The following is a 20,164-nucleotide window of genomic DNA, read 5'->3' on the forward strand; positions in this document are numbered from 1 at the left end:
CGAAGTCTTAGTTCTAATTCTTAGCCTTTACCTTCTGCCCTTGCATGGCTATTAAAACCCAGTCCTGTGCCCCTGTAGGTTGGTGATATGTACTTTTTACTCCAAAAAATGAAATTACATATTTGAAGATTGTTAACTATTTTTTTACCCTGCACTTCTAGATATTTTATGTCAGGAAAATTTTAGGTTATCTATTTTGCCATTTTGCCTGAAAAGGAACTCACTGCTGTTTTATTATTTTGTTTGGAGAGGAGAGAAAAAAATCACCTGCAATCCCACTGTACTAACAGAGCAACAGTCTTTACTTATTGTCCATATGTAAATGCATGTTTAAATCATTGCAATCTCTGTTGTTTCTTAGGATACAAAGGGTCATTAGGCATTTACTATACATATTACTTTAAATTTTTTATATCTTTTTTTCCAGAACAATATAGCTGAAGTACAAGAATTACATTCTGAATTAATGTGGAAGGATTTTATTGACCATATCAGTAGCCTCCTACATAGCGTTGAAGTGGAGGTCAGTTACTTTGCAGCAGGAATTATTGCCCATTTAATATCTAGAGGTGAACAAGCTTGGACACTGAGCCGTAGCCAGAGGAATTCTCTTCTGGATGATCTGGTAAGATCATTTGGTGTTTTCTGGAAGCATACAAATATTAATTCAGAGTGATTAAATTGTCAAAACTTTATAATGCAATAATGCAGTGCTAATAAATATTGTAATCTTTTCTTGTGTGTCTTGTGTCTTACAGCATTCAGCTATTTTGAAGTGGCCAACTCCAGAGTGTGAGATGGTAGCATACAGGTAATTAGCAAGATAATTAATATTAAGACAGTAACATAGTCATTTCGCTTGCTTAGATGTCATTCCTACTAGATTTATAATTTTTCACTTGGGCATCTCTCTTTCTACTGGCTTTAAATGAAGCAAAGTCTTTTACTTTTCTGTTTCCCCTCATTCATTAGTCCTTCCTTCATTCCACATTTATTAAAGATGAGTGCCAGGGACTTATTCTATGCTCTTGAAATTCAAAGAGGAGGAAAATGTGGTGCTTGCACATAAGAACCTTACAGCCTAGTGAGGGAGACCAAATATTAATCAGACTATTCACTATTATTCACTACTATTCCAGTTTGTTGATAGAATGCTATAAAATTAAAGATGCGCGTACTTAAATCTGCAGTAGAAAATGGTCAGAAGCTTCCAGAGGTAGAAGGTAGTGAGCCAAATTTTGAGAGATAATTTAGTGGTGATATAAGATTTTAGGAACATGAAACAGTATATTAATGCAAGGAGATCCAAAAATCAGAAAACACATGAAGAGAACTACAAGTATGGGTGGGTGGGACAGGGGAAAGTGGTAGCAAGTAAATGGAGACGAATGTATTTGAACAATAAAAATAAAAATAAATTGAAAAAGGAAAAAATAAAGGAGAACTACAGATAACACCAGATTAGTTTAGGGAAAGTTTGTAATAATTTACTATAGTGCATACTGGATGCCTAACTCTGTTTATGACAATTAGATGACTTGATAGCTAATTACTAATTACCTGAAGTATTTCAGATTGCTGCATAAATAATATTATTACAACTTAATTTTTTGGCTGCTCCATAAATGCTCCAACATTTTTGATTCCCCCAAATTATGTTCTACTCATTTTGGGGCAAAAGACCAGGAGAAATAGGAATGCTAATTCTAGACTTCCTTCATGGTGTTCTATCAGTTAGTTATCAACTAACTTCTTTTCTAAGCTTTCCAACCAAGATCTGCTATTCTTTAAATGTGTGTCTTCAAGACCAAAAAAAAATACTTTTTTTCCAAAGGTTTTGTGTATTTATTTTTAGAGAGAGGAGAGGGAGGGAGAGAGGGAGAGAAACATCAACTGATTGCCTCTTGTAGGCCCCCAACTGGATACCTGGAAATTGAACCAGGAACCTTTTGGTTTGTAAGTCGACACTCAATCCACTGAACCACACCAGCCAGGGCCAAAAAGTACTTTTTAAAAAAATAAATTTCTGTGTTAGTACCTTGTTTAGTCACCTTCCATCTTCTCTACCAAGACTTGTCAAAATGTGGCCCTAGCTGGTGTGGCTCAGTGGATTGAGCACCGGCCTGCAAACAAAAGGGTTGCGGGTTCAGTTCCCAGTGTAGGGCACATGCCTGGGTTGCAGGCTGGGTCGCCAGCGGGGGGCACATGAGATGCAACCACACATTGATGTTTCTCTCCCTCTCGTTCTCCCTCTCTTCTCCTCTCTAAAAACAAATAAATAAAATCTTTTTAAAAATTAAAAACAAAAAGGCTTGTCAGAATATGGTCCCTTTTCAAATGGCTAAGACAGGAAAGATAGACTGACTATAGCTCATTCATATTAGTTTAAAAATAGTTGGATGAAATTTCTAAAATTAAAAACTCAGGAATCACTGCTTTAGAAAATGACACTAAGGGTAGGGTGTAGTAACCTTTTCTTTTCTTTTGAACTTTTAGGTCCTTTAATCCTTTTTTCCCATTACTTGGCTGTTTCACAACACCAGGAGTCCAGCTGTGGGCAGTTTGGGCCATGCAACATGTCTGCAGCAAGAATCGTATGTACCAGAAAGAAACTATGGTTTTCTTTTTCAAGGAATATTCTCCTTACATAGGGAAGCCATTTCTGAATTGCTTATTGAAGTGATTTTTAAGGACACAGACTTTAAAAAATACAATGTGAGAGAATCTTAGGTTATAAACTAAATCTTTCTTTCAGAATGAGCTTGGGAATAGTAGATACTGAATGACAATGGTTAATGAAACTTTAACGCTTCTAACATCATGGAGTATAAAGATTAGGAGCCTACAGTGAGTTCATTTGTTGAGCAAAAGGTCTTAAGAGATCCAGTGTTTATGGTACATTCTAGTGCCCAGTCCTCATCTACATAAAATTTTCTCTTTCAATACGTTGCTCTCTGTACCCATGGTCTGTGGAAAAACAAAACATTTAGATTAGGTTTTATGTCACTCTTTTTTGAAGGCTATGATGCAACTCTCTGTCAGTTATTTATTAATATAAGCTCCTTCCATAAAAGATTTGAAACATTGCACGAGAAACACATAGAAACACTCATAGTAAAATATAAATTAAAGTTTTTTAAAATTAAAAATTAGGACCAAGGAGAAATAATTTGGAAAAGAAAATAAAGGATGGAGGGAAAATAGAATATTAATACATACTTAGGTCACAGTAGTGCTTCATATACTTTTTGTGGCTGGGCTGCAAATAATCAGCTACATGGTTCTTTTTTCATATTAGAGGAAAAATACATTTGATATCCTGAGAAAGAAGTAAAGCTTTTCTAAGCAATTAACTACAAATAAAATTTCTTTCATAGGACCTTACTAGTGGCCATATTATAAATATCCTTATATAGGAAATGTGGGAATTGTTTTCAACAATAGTCTTATAGTAAATAGCAGTAACATTTTGTTAGAGTCTTTCTCTTTGCATTCTTTGATGAAAACTCAGCGCATACCACAGAAAGGCACCTCAGTAAAAGCTTTTCTCTATTACATGGACAGAGGAGGATGGTTTAGGGAATGGGATGGGACAGAGAAAAACTGCTTTGTACCTACCTAAACTTACACCTGGAAGCTTTTCTCACACCTCCTAATAAATTCCCCAGAAGCAGTCTTGTTCATTCATAAACATAAGACTGCCTTATTAGCTATATTAAATGACCTCTGCTATAAAAATTTTCTCCTCTTACTGTACACACAGGTTCTGAGAACCCCCTAGCTTCTGAAGTCTATCCCATCTTATACTCAGCCTCTAATCTCTAGGCTGCTTTCCTTATTATTCAAGGAATGGACTTGTCACAGTTCCATGGGAGAAAGTAAAACATAATAAGTAGATAATAGTATATTTTCATATAAGTGTTTGTTTTTGTGACTACTTTTAGATTTCAGCATTTTTTTGTTTTTTTGTTTTTTTAAGTTTATGCTATGGAATGACCACTCTGGAGAATTTATTCTAAAATGTACTGTAATTTTGGAAATGTTAGAATATTTTATCTCCAACTCAGGTAGTTCAGGTACCTACTTTCTTGCTTTCCTGGCTTATTTTGTTTATATTTAAATGGAATTTACTTCTCGGTTTGCATTGAAAAGTTTTAATGCTGCTTATAGCTTTTAACAATTAAGAGATAGTATAACAGTCATTATGAACACACAGGAATCTGCCTGGACCAGAACATGTTTCACCACTTACTCTGGATGCCATCTTGAGCAAATTTTTAAGCTTGGGCCTCAGTTTCCAGATTTGTTAAATGGCAACAATAATAGTACCTATTTCATACATTATCATGAACATTTTTCCATTTAAAAAAATATTTTATTTATTTTTAGAGAAAGGGGAAGGGAAGGAGAAAGGGAAGGCAGAGAAACATCAGTGTGTGGTTGCCTCTCGTGCGCCCCCCACTGGGGACCTGACCCACAACTCAGGCATGTGCCCCAACCGAGAATCGAACTGGCGACCCTCTGGTCTGTAGGCTGGCACTCAGTCCACTGAGCCATACTAGCCAGGCCATTTTTCTGTATTTTTAAAAATATTTATTTATTTTTAGAGAGAATGGAAGGGAGGGAGAAAAAGAAGGAGAGAAACTTTACTGTGAGAGAGAAACAGATCAATTGCCTCTTGTACACGCAAACCCACAACCCAGGCATGTACCCTGACCATGAATCTAACCAGCAACCTTTTACTTTGCGGAACAACACCCAACCAACTGAGCCACACTGGTCAGGGCTGCTTGTTCCACTTTTTAGAAAGCTTTTCACAAAATGATTTATAATAATCACATAATCTCTGTTATATGCTACATCAGTTTCCTAGGGCTACCATAACAAAGTACCACAAATGGATTGTTTAAAACAACAGGACTATTTTGTCTCTCAGTTATGGAGGCTAGAAGTCTAAAATCAAAGTATCAATTAGGGCCATGCCTTTTCTAACAGCTCTAGGGTAGAATTCTTCCTTACCTCTTCTAGCTTCTGGTTGTTGACTATCCTTGACATTCCTTGTCTTGCAGATTATCACTTTAGCCAGATGGCCATCTTTTCCATGTGTATCTTCATATCATCTTCTTCTGTGTGTGTCTGTTTCTGTGGCTAAATCTCTTCCCTTTTTTTTGTAAATACTCACCTGAGGATATTTTCTTCATTGCTTTTAGGGAGAGAGGAAAGGAAAGAAAGGAACATCAATATGAGAGAGAAACATTGATTGGTTGCCTCCTGTACACAACCAGAATAAGTATCGTATGTGCCCAGACCAGGGATTGAACCTGCAACCTAGGTATGTCCCCTGACTACGAATCAAACCCACAGCCTTTCAGTTACAGGACAACACTCCAGCCAATTGAGCCACACCAGCCAGGGCTCCCCTTTTCCTAGTAACACCAGTCATGTTGGATTGGGACTCATCCTAATAAACTCATCTTAAGCAATTACATCAACAACAGCCCTACTTCTAAATAAGGTCACATTCTGAAGTACTGGGGGTTAGGACTTTAAACAGTCTTTTAGGGGGACACAATTCAACCCAAAACATATGCTATACATTCATTCAATGAACTTGTCAGTAATACATATAGCTACTTCCCTGTTGATGCACATTTGATAGTCTACCTTTTAATTTTTAGATTATACCCAAACACTTGTTTTTACAGAGATACTCATTGTACAATTATATCTAATAGCAAATAACTCTAAATAACCTAGAGGTCTGGCAATATAAGAAGGGTAAATAATGTTGAAATATCTAGGCAGTGGATTAAGAAGACCTAATAGAAAATTATGTAAGCAGAAACTTACATTCTGGGTTATGAGTAACTGGTACCAGACTATCTCTGTAGCCATAAACCATAGAAAATTGGGGCAGGGAGAGGTGGGGAAAGTTGAAACAATTCTTTCTAGACATTACGCAAAAGGCACGAAGGATTCTGATCCCTGAAAGGAGGGAAACAAATGAGATGAGCTCTATAGTCTCACCGCTTTTTTCCTGGAAACGTTTATTAAACCCTGGCATAGGGCGAGGGAACTAAGCACAACACAGCAATTTTATTGAACTGAGGATACAGAAATCAGAGTTCAGTGAGACTGAGGTGTCTGCAATTTTGGGGGCAAGGTAATGCAAAGGTGCCAGCTATATCTAGAAAGAACTACAGAAATCTTTCTAAGGGCTTCTTGAGTCTTTGGCTGACTACTAAGTTATATATGCCTAGGATAAGACTCCTTGAGGCCTGAGAAAGAATACATACCAAGGACCTTCTAACTGAACTACACTTGGAGCTCATACAAGGTTGGGAAATATTTTAAGTTCCAAAAAGTGCAAAAAAACTAATATCGGGGGCATTCCCTACAGATGCCAGAAGAGCCAGAAGAGATCAAACTAGCCCCAAAATAAAGTCTGCTCTAGGGTAACCTTAACAAAGCTTAAAAACAGTTATTGAAATGGTCACACTGCTCTGCAAATACTTTAAAAAAAATAAAATCTATACACTCTACAACATGGTGAGTATATGATAAAATTGCTGGATGAGGAAGTAGGAAAACAAGAATGAGGAGGAAAATGAAGCGATTAATACAGACCCAGACATGATAGTGATGATGGAATTAACAGAAAAGAACCTCAAAACATTTTTTATAGCTATATTCCAAGATTCTAAAGAAAACATGAATATTGCCCTGGCTGGTGTGGCTCAGTGGATTGAATGCCAGCCTGTGAACCAAAGGGTCACCAGTTTGATTCCCAGTCACGGCACATTGCCTGCACTGCAGGCCAGTCCCTGGTTGGGGGTGTGTGAGAAGCAACCCATTGATGTATCTCTCACAAAATCGATGCTTCTCTCCCTCTTTTTCTCGCCTCAACTCTCTCTAAAATAAATAATAAAATATTTTTCTAAAAAAGAAAACACAAATATTAATAGAAGAAAAAAAACATAAAAAATAAGTAAAATAGAAGTACTAGAGCCAAAATTTTAAGTATTTGACATGAAAAATAACAGAATGAGCTTAAGAGTAGATAACACAAAATAAAAAGTCAGTGAAATTGAATATATAGGAACAGAAACTACCCAAACTGAAACTTAGAGAGAAAGAAAGCGGGGGCAGGAGGCAAAAAAGAAAAAGAGTATCAGAATTAACCATGATGTCAATACCAGGCAGAGACATAAAAAAAATTACTGAATAATATCTCTCATGAAAATAGATGAGAAAATTCTTAACAACTTTTTAACAAGTGGAACCCAGCAATATAAAACAAAGGACTATGGAAGTTGCCCTAGGAATGCAAAGTTGGTTTAACATTTGAAAATCAATGTGTTTCATTCTATTACCAGAACAGGAAATAAAAGCAATCTGATCATCTCAATAGATGCAGGAAAAGCAGTTTGACAAAATTCAAGCTATAGTCCTAAAAAGGTCATCTAAGGGATTCCTACAGCTCAAGTAAGTGAAAAATGAAATGTGAATGTTTCCTCCCTAAGATCAGGAGGAACAAGGCAAGGATGTCCAGTATTACCACTATTGAACATTGTAATGTAGGCTCTGTCCAGTACGATCAAAAAAAGGAACGAAAAGCATCAGAATGCAAAGAATGAAGTAAACTGTTTCCATTCAGAGGTTATATGGTTATCTATGTAGAAAACTCCCATGAAATCTGCAAAAGGGCAACTAAATCTAACAAGTATGTTTAGCAAGGTTCCAGGGTACATTTCTGTGTGTTAGCAACAAACATTATAAATGCAAAAAATGACATTTACAAGTGCATCAAAAACTTTGAAATACTTAGGAATATATCTGACTAAGTTGTGCAAGACTGTACATGGAAGAAAAAAAAACCAAAGCTTTACTGAGAGACATTAATCATACTTCATTGTCACAGGTGGTAAGACTGCTATAGTATAAACAGTATTTCTAGTTTCCTAAGAGAACATGAGACTCCTCAGTCACAAACCTGATAATTTTTGACACCAGACAGGTACTATTGGAATTGGACTTTTTCAGCACCAATGAAATAGCAAGGGTTGCCCTGGCTGTGTGGCTTGGTTTGCTGGAACTTTGTCCCATACACAAAAAGGCTACAGGTTCGATTCTCAATTAGGGACATACCTAGGTTGTGGATTTGAACCCCAGTCAGGGGCGTATATGGGAGGAAAATGATTGATGTTTCTCCCTTCCCCCCTCTTAAAAACAAATTACGAACATGTCCTCTGGTGAGAATTTTTTTAAAAAGAAAGAACAACTAAAGGTTGAGACAACAAAGGTTCCTCATGGACCAGGACCCCTTACAACAAACTCCACTGAGCGCTGGCACAGTCAAAGGGCTTATTTGAGTCATAGCCTACTTAGTTGTCCACCAGATACACACCAGGATTTGCATCTTCTGGCTGGCAGAGACCAGAGAGAATATTTTCACTGGTCATAAAGCCAAGTTCTCATGACATAGAACAAGACAGAGACAAAAGAAAACAATGACCCATGCCCTGGCTGGGTAGCTTAGTTAGTTAGAGTGCCACCCCAATATGCCAAGCTTATGGGCCTTATCCCTGGTCAGGGCACATACAATAGTCACCTAATGAATGCATAATTAAGTGGAACAATGGCCCTAGCTGGTGTGGCTCAGTGGATTGAGTGCAGGCCTGCAAACCAAAGGGTCGCTGGTTCTATTCCCAGTATAGGGCATGTGCTTAGGTTGCAGGCTAGGTCCCCAGCAGGATGCACAAAATACAACCACACATTGATGTTTCTCTCCCTCTCTTTCTCCCTCCCTTCCCCTCTAAAAATAAAAATCTTTAAAAAAAAAGTAGAACAACAAATTGATGTTTATCTCTCTCTCTCTCCACCCCCTCCCTTTCCCTCTCTCTTACTCTCCCTGTAAAAAATCAAAATCAGCCCTAGTTGCCATGGATAAGTGGATTGAGCACAGGCCTGTGAACTGAAAGGTCGCCAGTTTGATTCCCTGTCAGGGCACAGGCCTGGGTGGTGGTCCAGGTCCCGGTTTGGTGGATGTGCAAGAGGCAACCAACTGATTGATTGATGATGTTTCTCTTGCACATCAATGTTTCTCTCCCATCTCCCTCCTGTCCCCTCTCTCTAAAAATAAATAAGTAAAATCTTTTAAAAAAATGAAAACCAAATTTTAAAAAATGAACATTTCTGGGAGGAAAGGGATAAGGAGAAAACAAAAATACTCATAAACTAATTTTTACCAAAGTCGTCATACTCAAGGAACTAGTTCACACAAATATTTTCTTCTAATCGAAATTTTGTAAAAGAAAAGGACTCTCACCGGTCTAGATTCCATCAGATCCTGAAGGGAGAGATCTGGGATACTGAGAGGGTAAGAATTCTTACGTTATGCAGTCTTTTGTCAGAGTTTGCAGGATCTCTCAGCTTCTCTGGGCCTAGAGTGAACAGTGTCTAGCCAGAGAAGGTCCCTTTGTAGTTGCCAAAACTGTTGCAGGGAAAAAACTTTTCTTCTGCCCTTGCAGGTTCTATAGCTGGTTTAATAATCAAATTGACATAATACAGATTAATAAGAGAAAAATTATTCAATTTCTTATGTATAGGAGCCCCATAAAAATAAGAGACTCAAGGATAAGCATTCCATGAGGCTTATATGCCATCCTAAGCTAAGGAATGGGAAAGAGGCCTGGGGCTTCAAAGGGGAGGAAGGTAGTTCACATGTTTGTTAATAAGATGTTTGCTTTGTGATACAGATAGGTCATTTGAGTAAAAGTTTTCTCTGGTAATAGTTCACTTTCTGAGCCAGACCCCCTATCTAAACTCCTTTTGATAGTTATAGAATAGGTAAGTTTTTCTTAATCGGGTCTTGATTGCCTTCAGCTCAAAATAATCCACATGCTAAAGTGGCACATTTTGAAGTGGCCTATTCTGCTCTTCTTCAGTATCATCGTTGTTTTCAGCATTTGTAGTTGCAGCTCTGGTCCTATGACCTCTGCATCAGGTAGGAGGGTTTTCATACATTGAAGTGATATGGGGATAAAGACGAAGAAAACAAAAAAGTTATTACACCAATATTCTGCCATGACAAGAATTACATAGTCATACCCACATCCTTTCCCACTCCCTTGCCTCCAGGTCCACCATAAAAACAGAAAAATATTTAGTGGGGGTGCTCCTTGGTCCCACTCATACTGAGTTGTGATCATATGCTTGGGAAGGTGTGTAAGCTAGCCTTTCAGGTGTATATCTCCCCGCTACCCCTTTATTCCCCTTTTTACATATTGATTTTTTTTTTTTTTTAAAGAGAGAGAGAGGAAGGGGGAGAGAGAAACATCAACCTGTCATTTCACTCACTTATACATTCATTGGTTGACTCTTGTATGTGCCCTGACTGGGGATCAAACCCACAATCTTGGCTAATCGGTTCGTTGCAATAACCAACTAAGTTACTCAGCTAGGGTTCCACTCCCCTTTTTAGATAACCAATATTTTAATTACCAATTCCAATTCTTTATCAAATTGTTACTCTTAGAAGAGTATCACCTTGCCCATTACAAGGGAAGAAAAAGTTCTTGACTCTCTGGTACTGTGCACCTCAGAGGGTACAAGGAGAGTAAGTCCAGATTTAGTTTCTCTAATGGTGCAGTACCCTAATATCCACTTATTTCATGGACCCAGGTGGCCATCCCAAGCGAACACACAGGTCTGAAAATTAAACTAACAAACATAGATTTATAAGTGAAAAGCACACAAATTTTATTGAATTTTTACAAGTAAATGGGAACTTGCAAAAGAGAATAGAGATCTGAAGAAGTGACCAAAGGATGAAGCTTGTTTACCTTTTAGATTAAAAAAACACTAAATTTGTGAAGAATTGATGAGACAAAAATGTGGCTAGGCGTAGTAAATGGTAAAGAACGAAAGAAAAAAATTGCTAAATTAGTCTTAATCAAGCTCAAGGACTTCTTTTCATTTTTATTTTTTTACTTTTGTAAAATATATTTTATTGGTTATGTTATTACAGTTGTCCCAATTTTCCCCCTTTTGTCCCCCACTGCCTGGTACACCCTTTCCCTCCAGCAATACCCCCTCCTTAGTTCATAAGTCTATGGACATGCATACAAGTTCTTTGGAGTCTCCATTTCGTATACTACTTTTAACATCCCTCTGTCTATTTTGTACCTACCAATTATGCTGCTTATTTCCTGGACCTCCTCTCCCCACCCCACCCCACCCCTCTTCTCCTCCTTACCCCTCACAGTTGATAACCCTCCAAATGATCTCCATATCTATGATTCTGTTCGTATTCTGGTTGTTTGCTTAGTTTGTTTTTTTCGATTTAGTTGTTGGTAGTTGTGAATTTGTTGCCCTTTTTATGTTCATAGTTTTGATCTTCTTCTTATTCTTAAATAAGTCCCTTTAACATTTCATGTAATAATGGCTTGATGATGATGAACTCCTTTAGTTTTATATTGTCTAGGAAGCACTTTATCTGCCCTTCCATTCTAAATGATAGCTTTGCTGGATGGAGTAATCTTGGTTGTAGTTCCTTGCTTTTCATCACTTTGAATATTTCTTGCCAGTACCTTCTTGCTTGCAAGGTTTCCTTTGAGAAATCAGCTGACAGTCTTATGAGAACTCCCATTTAGCTATCTCTTCTTTTCTCTTGCTGCTTTTAAGATTCTCTATCTTTAATCTTTGGCATTTTAATTATGATTTGTCTTGGTGTGGCCCTCTTTGGGCCCAACTTGTTTGGGACTCTCTGTGTTTCCTGGACTTGTATGTCTATTTCCTTCACCAAATCAGGGACGTTTTCTTTCATTATTTTTTCAACTAAGTTTACAACTACTTTCTCTTCCTTTTCTCCTGGCATCCCTATGAGTCAGATGTTGGTATGTTTGGAGATGTCCCAGAGGCTCTTTATTCTATCATCGTTTTTTTAAATTCTTTTTTCTTCTTGCTGTTCTGGTTGAATGCTTCTTTCTTTCTTATGTCCCAAATCGTTGATTTGAATCCTGGCTTCCTTCCCTCCCCTGATGGTTCCCTGTAGATTTTTCTTTATCTCGCTTAGTGTTACCTTCATGTCTTCCTTTATGTTGTTGTCGTACTCAGTGAGTTCTTTGAGCATCCTGATAACCAGTGTTTTGAACTCTGTTTCTAATAGGTTCGTTATCTCCATTTCATTTAGTTCTTTTTCTGGGGTTTTGTTCTGTTCTTTCATTTGGGCCATATTCCTTTGTCTCCTCAATTTGGCAGCCTCCTTGTGTTTGTTTCTGTGTATTAAGTAGAGCTGCTTTGACTCCCTCTCTTTGTAGCATGGCCTATTGTAGAAAAGGAACCTGTAAATTGTGTGGGGCAGAGCCTTAGGTATTTGCCAGGGCAGGGCAACCTGCTTTACCACTTTGTGGCTCTGTGTGGGAGGAGGACTCGGAGAGGAGACAGTGCCACTGCTTGGCTTCTGGAGGTTTGCCCAGTACTTACCCTGTTTCCAGTCGCTTCACCCACTTCCCACATGTGACTAGAACCCTTCCAGCTGTTGTCCTGGTGGTAAATCCCAGAGTGGGTGGGTGGGTTTGCGTATGTTCTAAGTCTGTGCTGGCCTTTTAAATGGAGTCCCCTGAAAATCCAGCATTTTCTTCCACTGCCCAACCCCCTTCTGTTTTTTACAGCTAGAAGTTACAGGGAGTTATCTTCCTGGTGCTGCAACCCTGGGCTTTGTGGTCTGGGCTGGGGCTGGGATTTCTTGCTCCCAAGGTATCTCTCCCAATTTTTATCCACCATACATGAATGTGGCACCATCTCTTCTGCTACCGCTGGTTTTCTGCTCCACAGTACATCTCCACGTCTCTCCACCCATCTCTGCAACTCCACCCCTCCTACCCATCTGGATGAATGTGGCTTCTTTAAATCTTAGGTTGTCGGACTTCCACACAGCTTGCTTCTCTGGGTGTTATTTGTTTTGAGATCTAGTTTTAATTCTTTCTATGGTTGTGCAAGGAGGTGAAGAATGTCTACCTATACCTCCATCTTGACTGGAAGTCCGAGGCTTGGGATTTCTACTTTTTAGGAGACATTGTTAAGAGAATGGAAAGCCAATATACACACTGGGTCAAAATATCTGTGAATTACATGCCTAATTAAGCACTTGTGTTCATAATGTATAGCCAACTCTCAAAGCTCAGTAATAAGAAAATAATAGAAGTTTATAAAAATGGACAAAAGAGTTGAACAGACCCTTCATGGATGGAGAATAAGCACATGAAAAGATGTTCGACATCATTAGGGTAAACACATAGATTAATGCATTAGAATTGAGAATGCAGTCCTGGCCTGATAGCTTAGTTAGTTAGAGCATTGTCCCAATATGCCAAGGTTGCAGGTTCAATCTTCAGTCAAGACACATTCAAGAAGCAACCAAGGAATGCATAAGTAAGTAGAACAACAAATTAATGTCTCTGTCTCCCTTCCTCTCTTTCTAAAAAATCAATAAGTAAAAAATTGGGAGTGCAGAAATAAATCCATGTATCTATGGTCAGTTGATTTTTGACAAGGGTACCAAGACAGTTCAGTAGAGAAAGAATATGTTTTTCAAAACGGTGCTGGGAAAACTGAGTAGACATATGTAAAAGAAGTACCTGGAACCCTTACATCATACCATACATAAAAATTTACTCAAAATGGGTTATAGGCCTACAAGTAAGAGCTACATTTACATAAACATGAGCATTTAAAACTTTTAGAAGAAAACAGATATAAATCTTTATGATCTTGAATTAAGCAATGATTTCTTAGATAGAACACCAAAAGAGTAAGAGACAAAAGTAAGAGTTTAATTGGATGTAATAAAAGATTTTTAAATTTTTGTACTTCAAAGGACACCATCAAGAAAGTGAAAAAACTTTAAAAAAAAAAAAAAAAAGGAGAGAGAGAAAGAGTCCTGACTGGTGTGGCTCAGTAGATTGGGTGTCATTCCACAAAGAGATAGGTTGCCAGTTCAATTCCTGGTCAGGGCACATGCCTGGGTTACTGGTTTGGTCCCCTGTTGGGATGCATGCAATAAGCAACTGATCAATGTTTCTTTCATCAATGTTTCTGTCCCTCTCTTTCTCCCTCCTTTCCCCTCTGTCTAAAAATAAAATAAATACATTCTTTAAAAAAAAATACTACTACATATATGTAACAACATGGATGCATCTCAGAAACATGCTGAACAAAAGTAGACATAAAATAATACATTCTTAATGATTCCATTTATATGGAATTCTAGACCAGGCAATAGTAGTCCATGTCATAGAAATTAGAACAGTAGTTTCCTGGAATGAGGGATGAAGGGGAGATGGACTGCGGAATTGCACAAGGAAATGTTTTAGTTGAAAATATTCTGTATCCTGACTGTGGTGGTGGCTATACAAGTGTATACATTAGCAAAATTTATCAAAACATAGATTAAATTTTATTTCATTTATTGTGTATAAATTATACTTTAATAAATTACTAAAACTAAAAAACTTTAATTTTTTAAAAATATTTATTTTCAGAGAGAGGGGAAGGGAAGGAGAAAGAGAGGGAGAGAAACATCCATTGGTTGCCTCTTGCACACCCCCAGCTGGGTACCTGGCCCACAACCTGGGCATATTCCCTGATTGGGAACTGAATTGGCAACCTTTAAAACTTAAAAAAGTTTAAAAGTCAACTGTACAAAAATATTTTTAGTATCAAAAGGCAAAGAAAATATTTAAAAATAAATAAAATTATATGTACAATATCAGTGCCGTTAAATTAAAACAGAAAGAAGAGTAGGGGCACAGGGTGGAAAAAGTGAAGGGACAGAAATACAAATTGGTAGTTACAAAATAGTCATGGGAAGGTAAAGTACAGCATAAGGAATGTAGTCAGTAATATTGTAATAACTAGGTATGGTGCCAGATGGGTACTGAAAATATCAGGGGGAACACTTTATAAAGTATATGATTATCTAACCACTATGCTGTACAACTGAAACTAAAACTAAGTAATATTGAATATAAAGTATAATTGAAGAGTAAAATTTTTAAAAAAGAATGTTTATTTTTTAAAAAACAAGAAATGGGTAAAAGTATAACAGCACCTATCTTACCTGTGATTTGGGGAGAAATAAAATTTTTTCCCATCCCTGGCTGGTGTGGCTCAGGGGACTGAGTACCAGCCTGCGAACCAAAGGATCTCCAGTTCTATTCCCAATCAGGGCACTTACCTGAGTTGCAGGCCAGGTCCCCAAGGGGGCATGCAAGAGGCAACCACACATTGATGTTTCTCTTTCTTTCCCTCTCCCTACCCCTCTAAAAATAAATAAATAAAATATTTGTTAAAAAATAAAATGTAAATATAAATATATACATGGTGTGTGTATTAGTTATCTGTGGAACCTTGCAGTATAGACATAACATCATTGCAAAGATATTTAACAAGCTGTAGCATATGTTAGTAGTCAATAACAAAACAGCTAAAATTGAAGTGAAAAAATAACTCTTTTTGTGAAATAATTTTTAAGTGATTTAAGAAAAGCTTTTTCTCTTATTTTCTTTCAGCCTCAAGGTATTGCAGCATGCTGATTGAGGAGGGAGGATTGCAGCATTTATACAACATCAAAGAACATGAACAGACTGATCCCCATGTCCAACAGATTGCTGTGGCCATTCTGGACAGCTTAGAAAAACACATTGTACGCCATGGGAGACCCCCTCCCTGTAAAAAGCAGCCACAGGCCAGACTAAATTGATAGCCATAGGCAATTGGATAGTTGAATCACAGGAATCCTTTTTGTGATAGGTTAATTTGGAATATCTTTACCCTCTGTGATGTTTCGGGGTTTCTACGACAAGAATCTTAGATCAGTTTGAAACTGATGATGTACAGTACTGCCCATGTGAACAGTCTCTAATTTGTTTTGTGATTTTTAACTTATGAGGTAAGAAGGGTCTCTTCCTTCATCATTGCTTTTTAGGAAATTTTCCACACCTTTCAGTGTTTGCACTTACCTGTGCTTGAAATTCTACAGTTTTATGATAAAATTTGCACGAACCCGTAGGCCAAACTTTTCTGATCTTATAGACCCTTCCAATCAGTTTGCAACTTCAGATAAGCTATTAACCTGATTTCTGTCACTGCTTCAGTTGTAAATTTTTTACTGCTTCTGTATAAAATGCCTTTATTCTCTATCTGTGTACCTTTTGTAAGACGCCCTTCTTAGTGTGAAAGAATGGAAATCTGAATCCTCCCCTTGGGAATGCTGCTCACTGGCTGGAGCCTGGATGGCTGGAAGAAAAATGTATTACAAAGAAAAACTATTAAGGGAGAACAGAGTTTAGGAACTGGGAAAAGGTCTGGTCTTATGGTATAGTTTTTAAACTGGAGCAGGATATCCTTCTGGAGTTCACCTGTCCTAGGGCAGTGAGCAGTAGCTGCTTCTTCATATTTATTCCTGGAAGCATGGGCTTCTGCTTCCTACACAGACTGCTGGTTACTCTCTAAAAATAATTCCCCAAGCATCACAGTGTAAAATATTACAGCATTCTGTGTTAAAGATTAACTGTCTGAATCTATCTGTCACATTGTTGTGAAAATGTGAATTTTTTAAAATGTCTCGTTAAAACTGACCATTCTTGTCCCTCTATTTCAAAATCATTTTGTTCAGTAGAAAATCGACCACACATGATGTTACTTCTCAGTTAAAATATAATTAACAGTAAATTTTGCCACAAGAAGTTATGTGTATCTTAATGTTTTCATGTTGGGAAAAAGATGTCCACATCTCACTGCCAAAAATGAATAACAAAAATTAGACTGTTGTTAAATGTGGCAGTTCTAGTTGCAGTGCATAAAAGGAAATACTTTTTAATGGATTACCTTTTTTAGACAATTGCCTTTCCTTTAATATACCTGTTATAGTATAGTAAAGAATCAGTTATTATGGCAGTTGGGAGGCAGCAAGTCACCAAGAAACTTAATTCCCAGTTCAAATTCTAGTTTGTGAATAAGGTTAATCACAATCTCATGAGTGCATTTTTTTCCATAGATGACCAAAATGTTTTCAACAGAGATTTTAAATGATATGTTTAAATTATTGTGATAATTCAGAAACATTTTTATTTAGAAAGGAGCTAGTTTATTAGTATGTTGATAACATTTTTGACACACATTTTAGACCACTATTACAGTAATCGTACTTGAATTATTTGCTGCTACTCCACAGGGATGAAAACTTAAATTAAGGAAGTATTGAATAGGTTTTTAGAACCATTAAAAATCAAATTGTGGATTAATTTTTACTTAATTGGTTTAAGAAAATGTTACAGGTACAGGATAAATTTTCACAGATTAAGTCTGTTTCAGAGGAAATGGAAAATTCTTTAAATCACCACCCCTCCCCTTTTTTGAATTTTAGTGTCTAAGGCAAAATGTAGAAAATGACAGCCTACAGTAACTTGGAAGTTGCTAGTAGCTATGTTGACCATTTCCAGGTCTCCTAGCTTGTGTAATTAAGGGAAAGCCTATTTGAAAAGTTTGGCTTCAAGCTTTTCTTATATCCTGTTTAAGACAAAAGTGCATGTTCCTTATAGGCTAATCCTAGATTTTTGTCTTAACAAATTGTTTTTAGAAATGGCTATAAATGTACAGAAGATAATAAATCTCTTCATTATGCAGAATAACTTGTTGATAGGTGAAGACTCAAAAATATTTTAATTTACTGCTTTGAACACTGATGATGGCCAGATACCTCTGAGTCTTAAAAGCAAAATAATTGATCACATCCCAAATGTATAAAAATGGTAGTGCCTTTATTGTTGGGATGGTTCTTTAAATTGTATATCTAATTAAGGCACAGAATTGTTTCTAAGGTCTCAAATCTGGCTAAAATATAATAGATGTGGATATCAAAATTATAAGGCATAACTGGCCTTTCTCTACAGTTAGAATCTATTAGCCCTCCCTTCTACATCTGTATAATAGAATTTAACAGTACTTGGTGCCTTCAAGGGTTGTCTCTTCAATGGCTTAAAAAGTACTGTTTCAAGCACAATTTAGACTAGGGTTGAACCACTCATTGCTCAAATTGTAGGTGTGCTCAGATATTATAAAATATCACTACATCACTCCACAAGCAACAGCAAGAATTAGAACCAAAGGTAACTGAATTAGACTTTTTAGAGTATAATGATGCATGTTGGTATCATTGAATAAAACAAGAACTTTCTGAAATTAAAGCAGAAATATTTAAGCTATCTCATTGTTTCTATCAAGTAAGTTTTGCTGTGATCTTTGTACTCTAAAAAATCATTTTTTTTCCTTTTGCAGTTGAAAAGAAATATAAATCAAGTAGTAATAAGGGGTTAGTTTGTCCTTGGCCAACGACTCAGTGACTACTGATCTTAATTGAGGATTTAAAAAATCATATCAGACCCACAGTTCCAGGAATTGACTTTAATATTGCTCTTCACTCCTGGATAGAAATGCTGTTTAGAGGCACCAGTCAATTTAAGTGAATTACCCAAGGTGGCGGTGAATCACCATAAGGCTGCTCTGAGAATTTAATTTTATCTTTTGAATGTCAACATCCAAAGAAAGACCCATATTTAAAAACATTAATCTTATATATCCAGCCTAGGAAGTTGCTTTTACTAGTGGGACTTTTTGAGTTGGTCCTTTTTCTCCCCAGCCACTTTCATTTGGCTGAATTTTTTATTATGCCATGCATTAAGATAGCATTGGGTCATCTTCTACCCCTTTGAACCACATTTTAATGAAAACATATTTTATGTGCTAAACTGGGACAGATTAGACGAATGGATCGTGGTTTTGGTAATGTTTCAAAATGAGTAGATGACACCCACCCACCACCATCCACCGCCCCTTCCCTGCCAGGTAACAATGTGCAGCAATACCCAGGTTTGAAAAGACGTCTTGAGTAGCAGGGAAAACAAATTAGTTTGTTATTGTGCAACTTTTTTCTTGGAACAAACCAGTATTATTAATCTAAAGGCATAAGTTAAAGGCACTATCACATCGTCAGCTGATGTGGGCAGTTTTATCTTTATGTTATTGAATACCTATTTGGGGACTTAGTGGCTAGGGCTTCAGAGCAGTATTCTAAGATAGCTTACAGAGAGATTTGTAAACTTATGGTTTCCCTCTCAAATCCATTGTAGCAGTTACAAATGATTGTGTGGATATTGGATGTTTAATCTTTACCATTTGCTTTGTATTGACACATTTTTAATTTTTAGTGTTAACTCATGAACTGTTTATTTTAGAAATAATGCATATCCAGCCTTCATCCAGTGATGAGAATAGCAGTATGATAGGAAAATTTGCCGAATGTGCTTTAAATGAGTAATTGCTTTATCTTTTTTAGTATTACATAGTCTTTGCATGACATGGTACACTCCTAATTATGCATTCTTTAGTTTCCAAATCTTAATGTAAAACATTCTATATTAACTGATAGGTAGCCTAAGAAAGAACTTTCTCTGCCCATTTCTTCCCTCCCCCAGTTTTTTGGGGTAATCTATGAGAAAAGCAATGCTGTTTCTTATTTCTCTGGATGAAGCAGAACTCTTTTGGACAGCACAGCCTAACTTCATAGCTAGACAGAGTGACTATTACGAATATTTAGAAAATCCAAATTTATCAAAATTATTTTGTGGGAAATTGTAAATCTAGTTCATTAATAGTATGTGCTCAATTTGGAACTCATTTTTGGAAAAACCATTCAAATTGGGTTCAGAGTGGTATCTTCCCTTTAGCAAGGGGAGGATGTTATATCAAGATTTATATTCTCAGATAATCTATGAGAATAAAATTAAAAAATCCATGACTTTTGTAGAAACCCCTACTGTCAAATTCTGACTTGTGAGTGTGAGAAAAGCTATCTTTAACTTGAATTCTAATGGAAGAGTTTAGTTTAACTCCTTTCAAAGGATATGAAAAATTTATTGGAAAGTATAAAGTGTATACATTTCAAAGGTTCTTAGTTATCTGGACTGAAGGCACTGTTCTCACAGTGGCCAGATGAATGGCAGTGTTCTGTACATGAATCATGCTATATTTTAAATCAGGACATCACTTAGGTTTTAATGTTGTGTGTACAGATTTTTGTTTGGGGATTTTTTTTTTTTTTGCC

At 36.8% G+C, this 20,164-nt stretch overlaps 1 protein-coding gene across 1 annotated transcript in view; it reads left to right on the top strand.

Moving 5' to 3' along the window:
- Positions 1-20,164, top strand: part of ZYG11B (zyg-11 family member B, cell cycle regulator) — a 67,514-nt gene extending 47,350 nt beyond the window's left edge. The window contains exons 11-14 of the mRNA XM_054573187.1: positions 428-625; positions 759-811; positions 2,497-2,594; positions 15,573-20,164. Coding sequence (XP_054429162.1) covers positions 428-625; positions 759-811; positions 2,497-2,594; positions 15,573-15,763 — 540 coding nt within the window. The 3' untranslated portion in view covers positions 15,764-20,164. The remainder of the gene's footprint in view (positions 1-427; positions 626-758; positions 812-2,496; positions 2,595-15,572) is intronic.

The sequence above is a fragment of the Pteronotus mesoamericanus genome, unplaced genomic scaffold (assembly GCF_021234165.1).
Source record: "Pteronotus mesoamericanus isolate MK-2021 breed Mesoamerican mustached bat unplaced genomic scaffold, CSHL_Meso_final contig_105, whole genome shotgun sequence".
Lineage (NCBI taxonomy): Eukaryota > Metazoa > Chordata > Mammalia > Chiroptera > Mormoopidae > Pteronotus > Pteronotus mesoamericanus.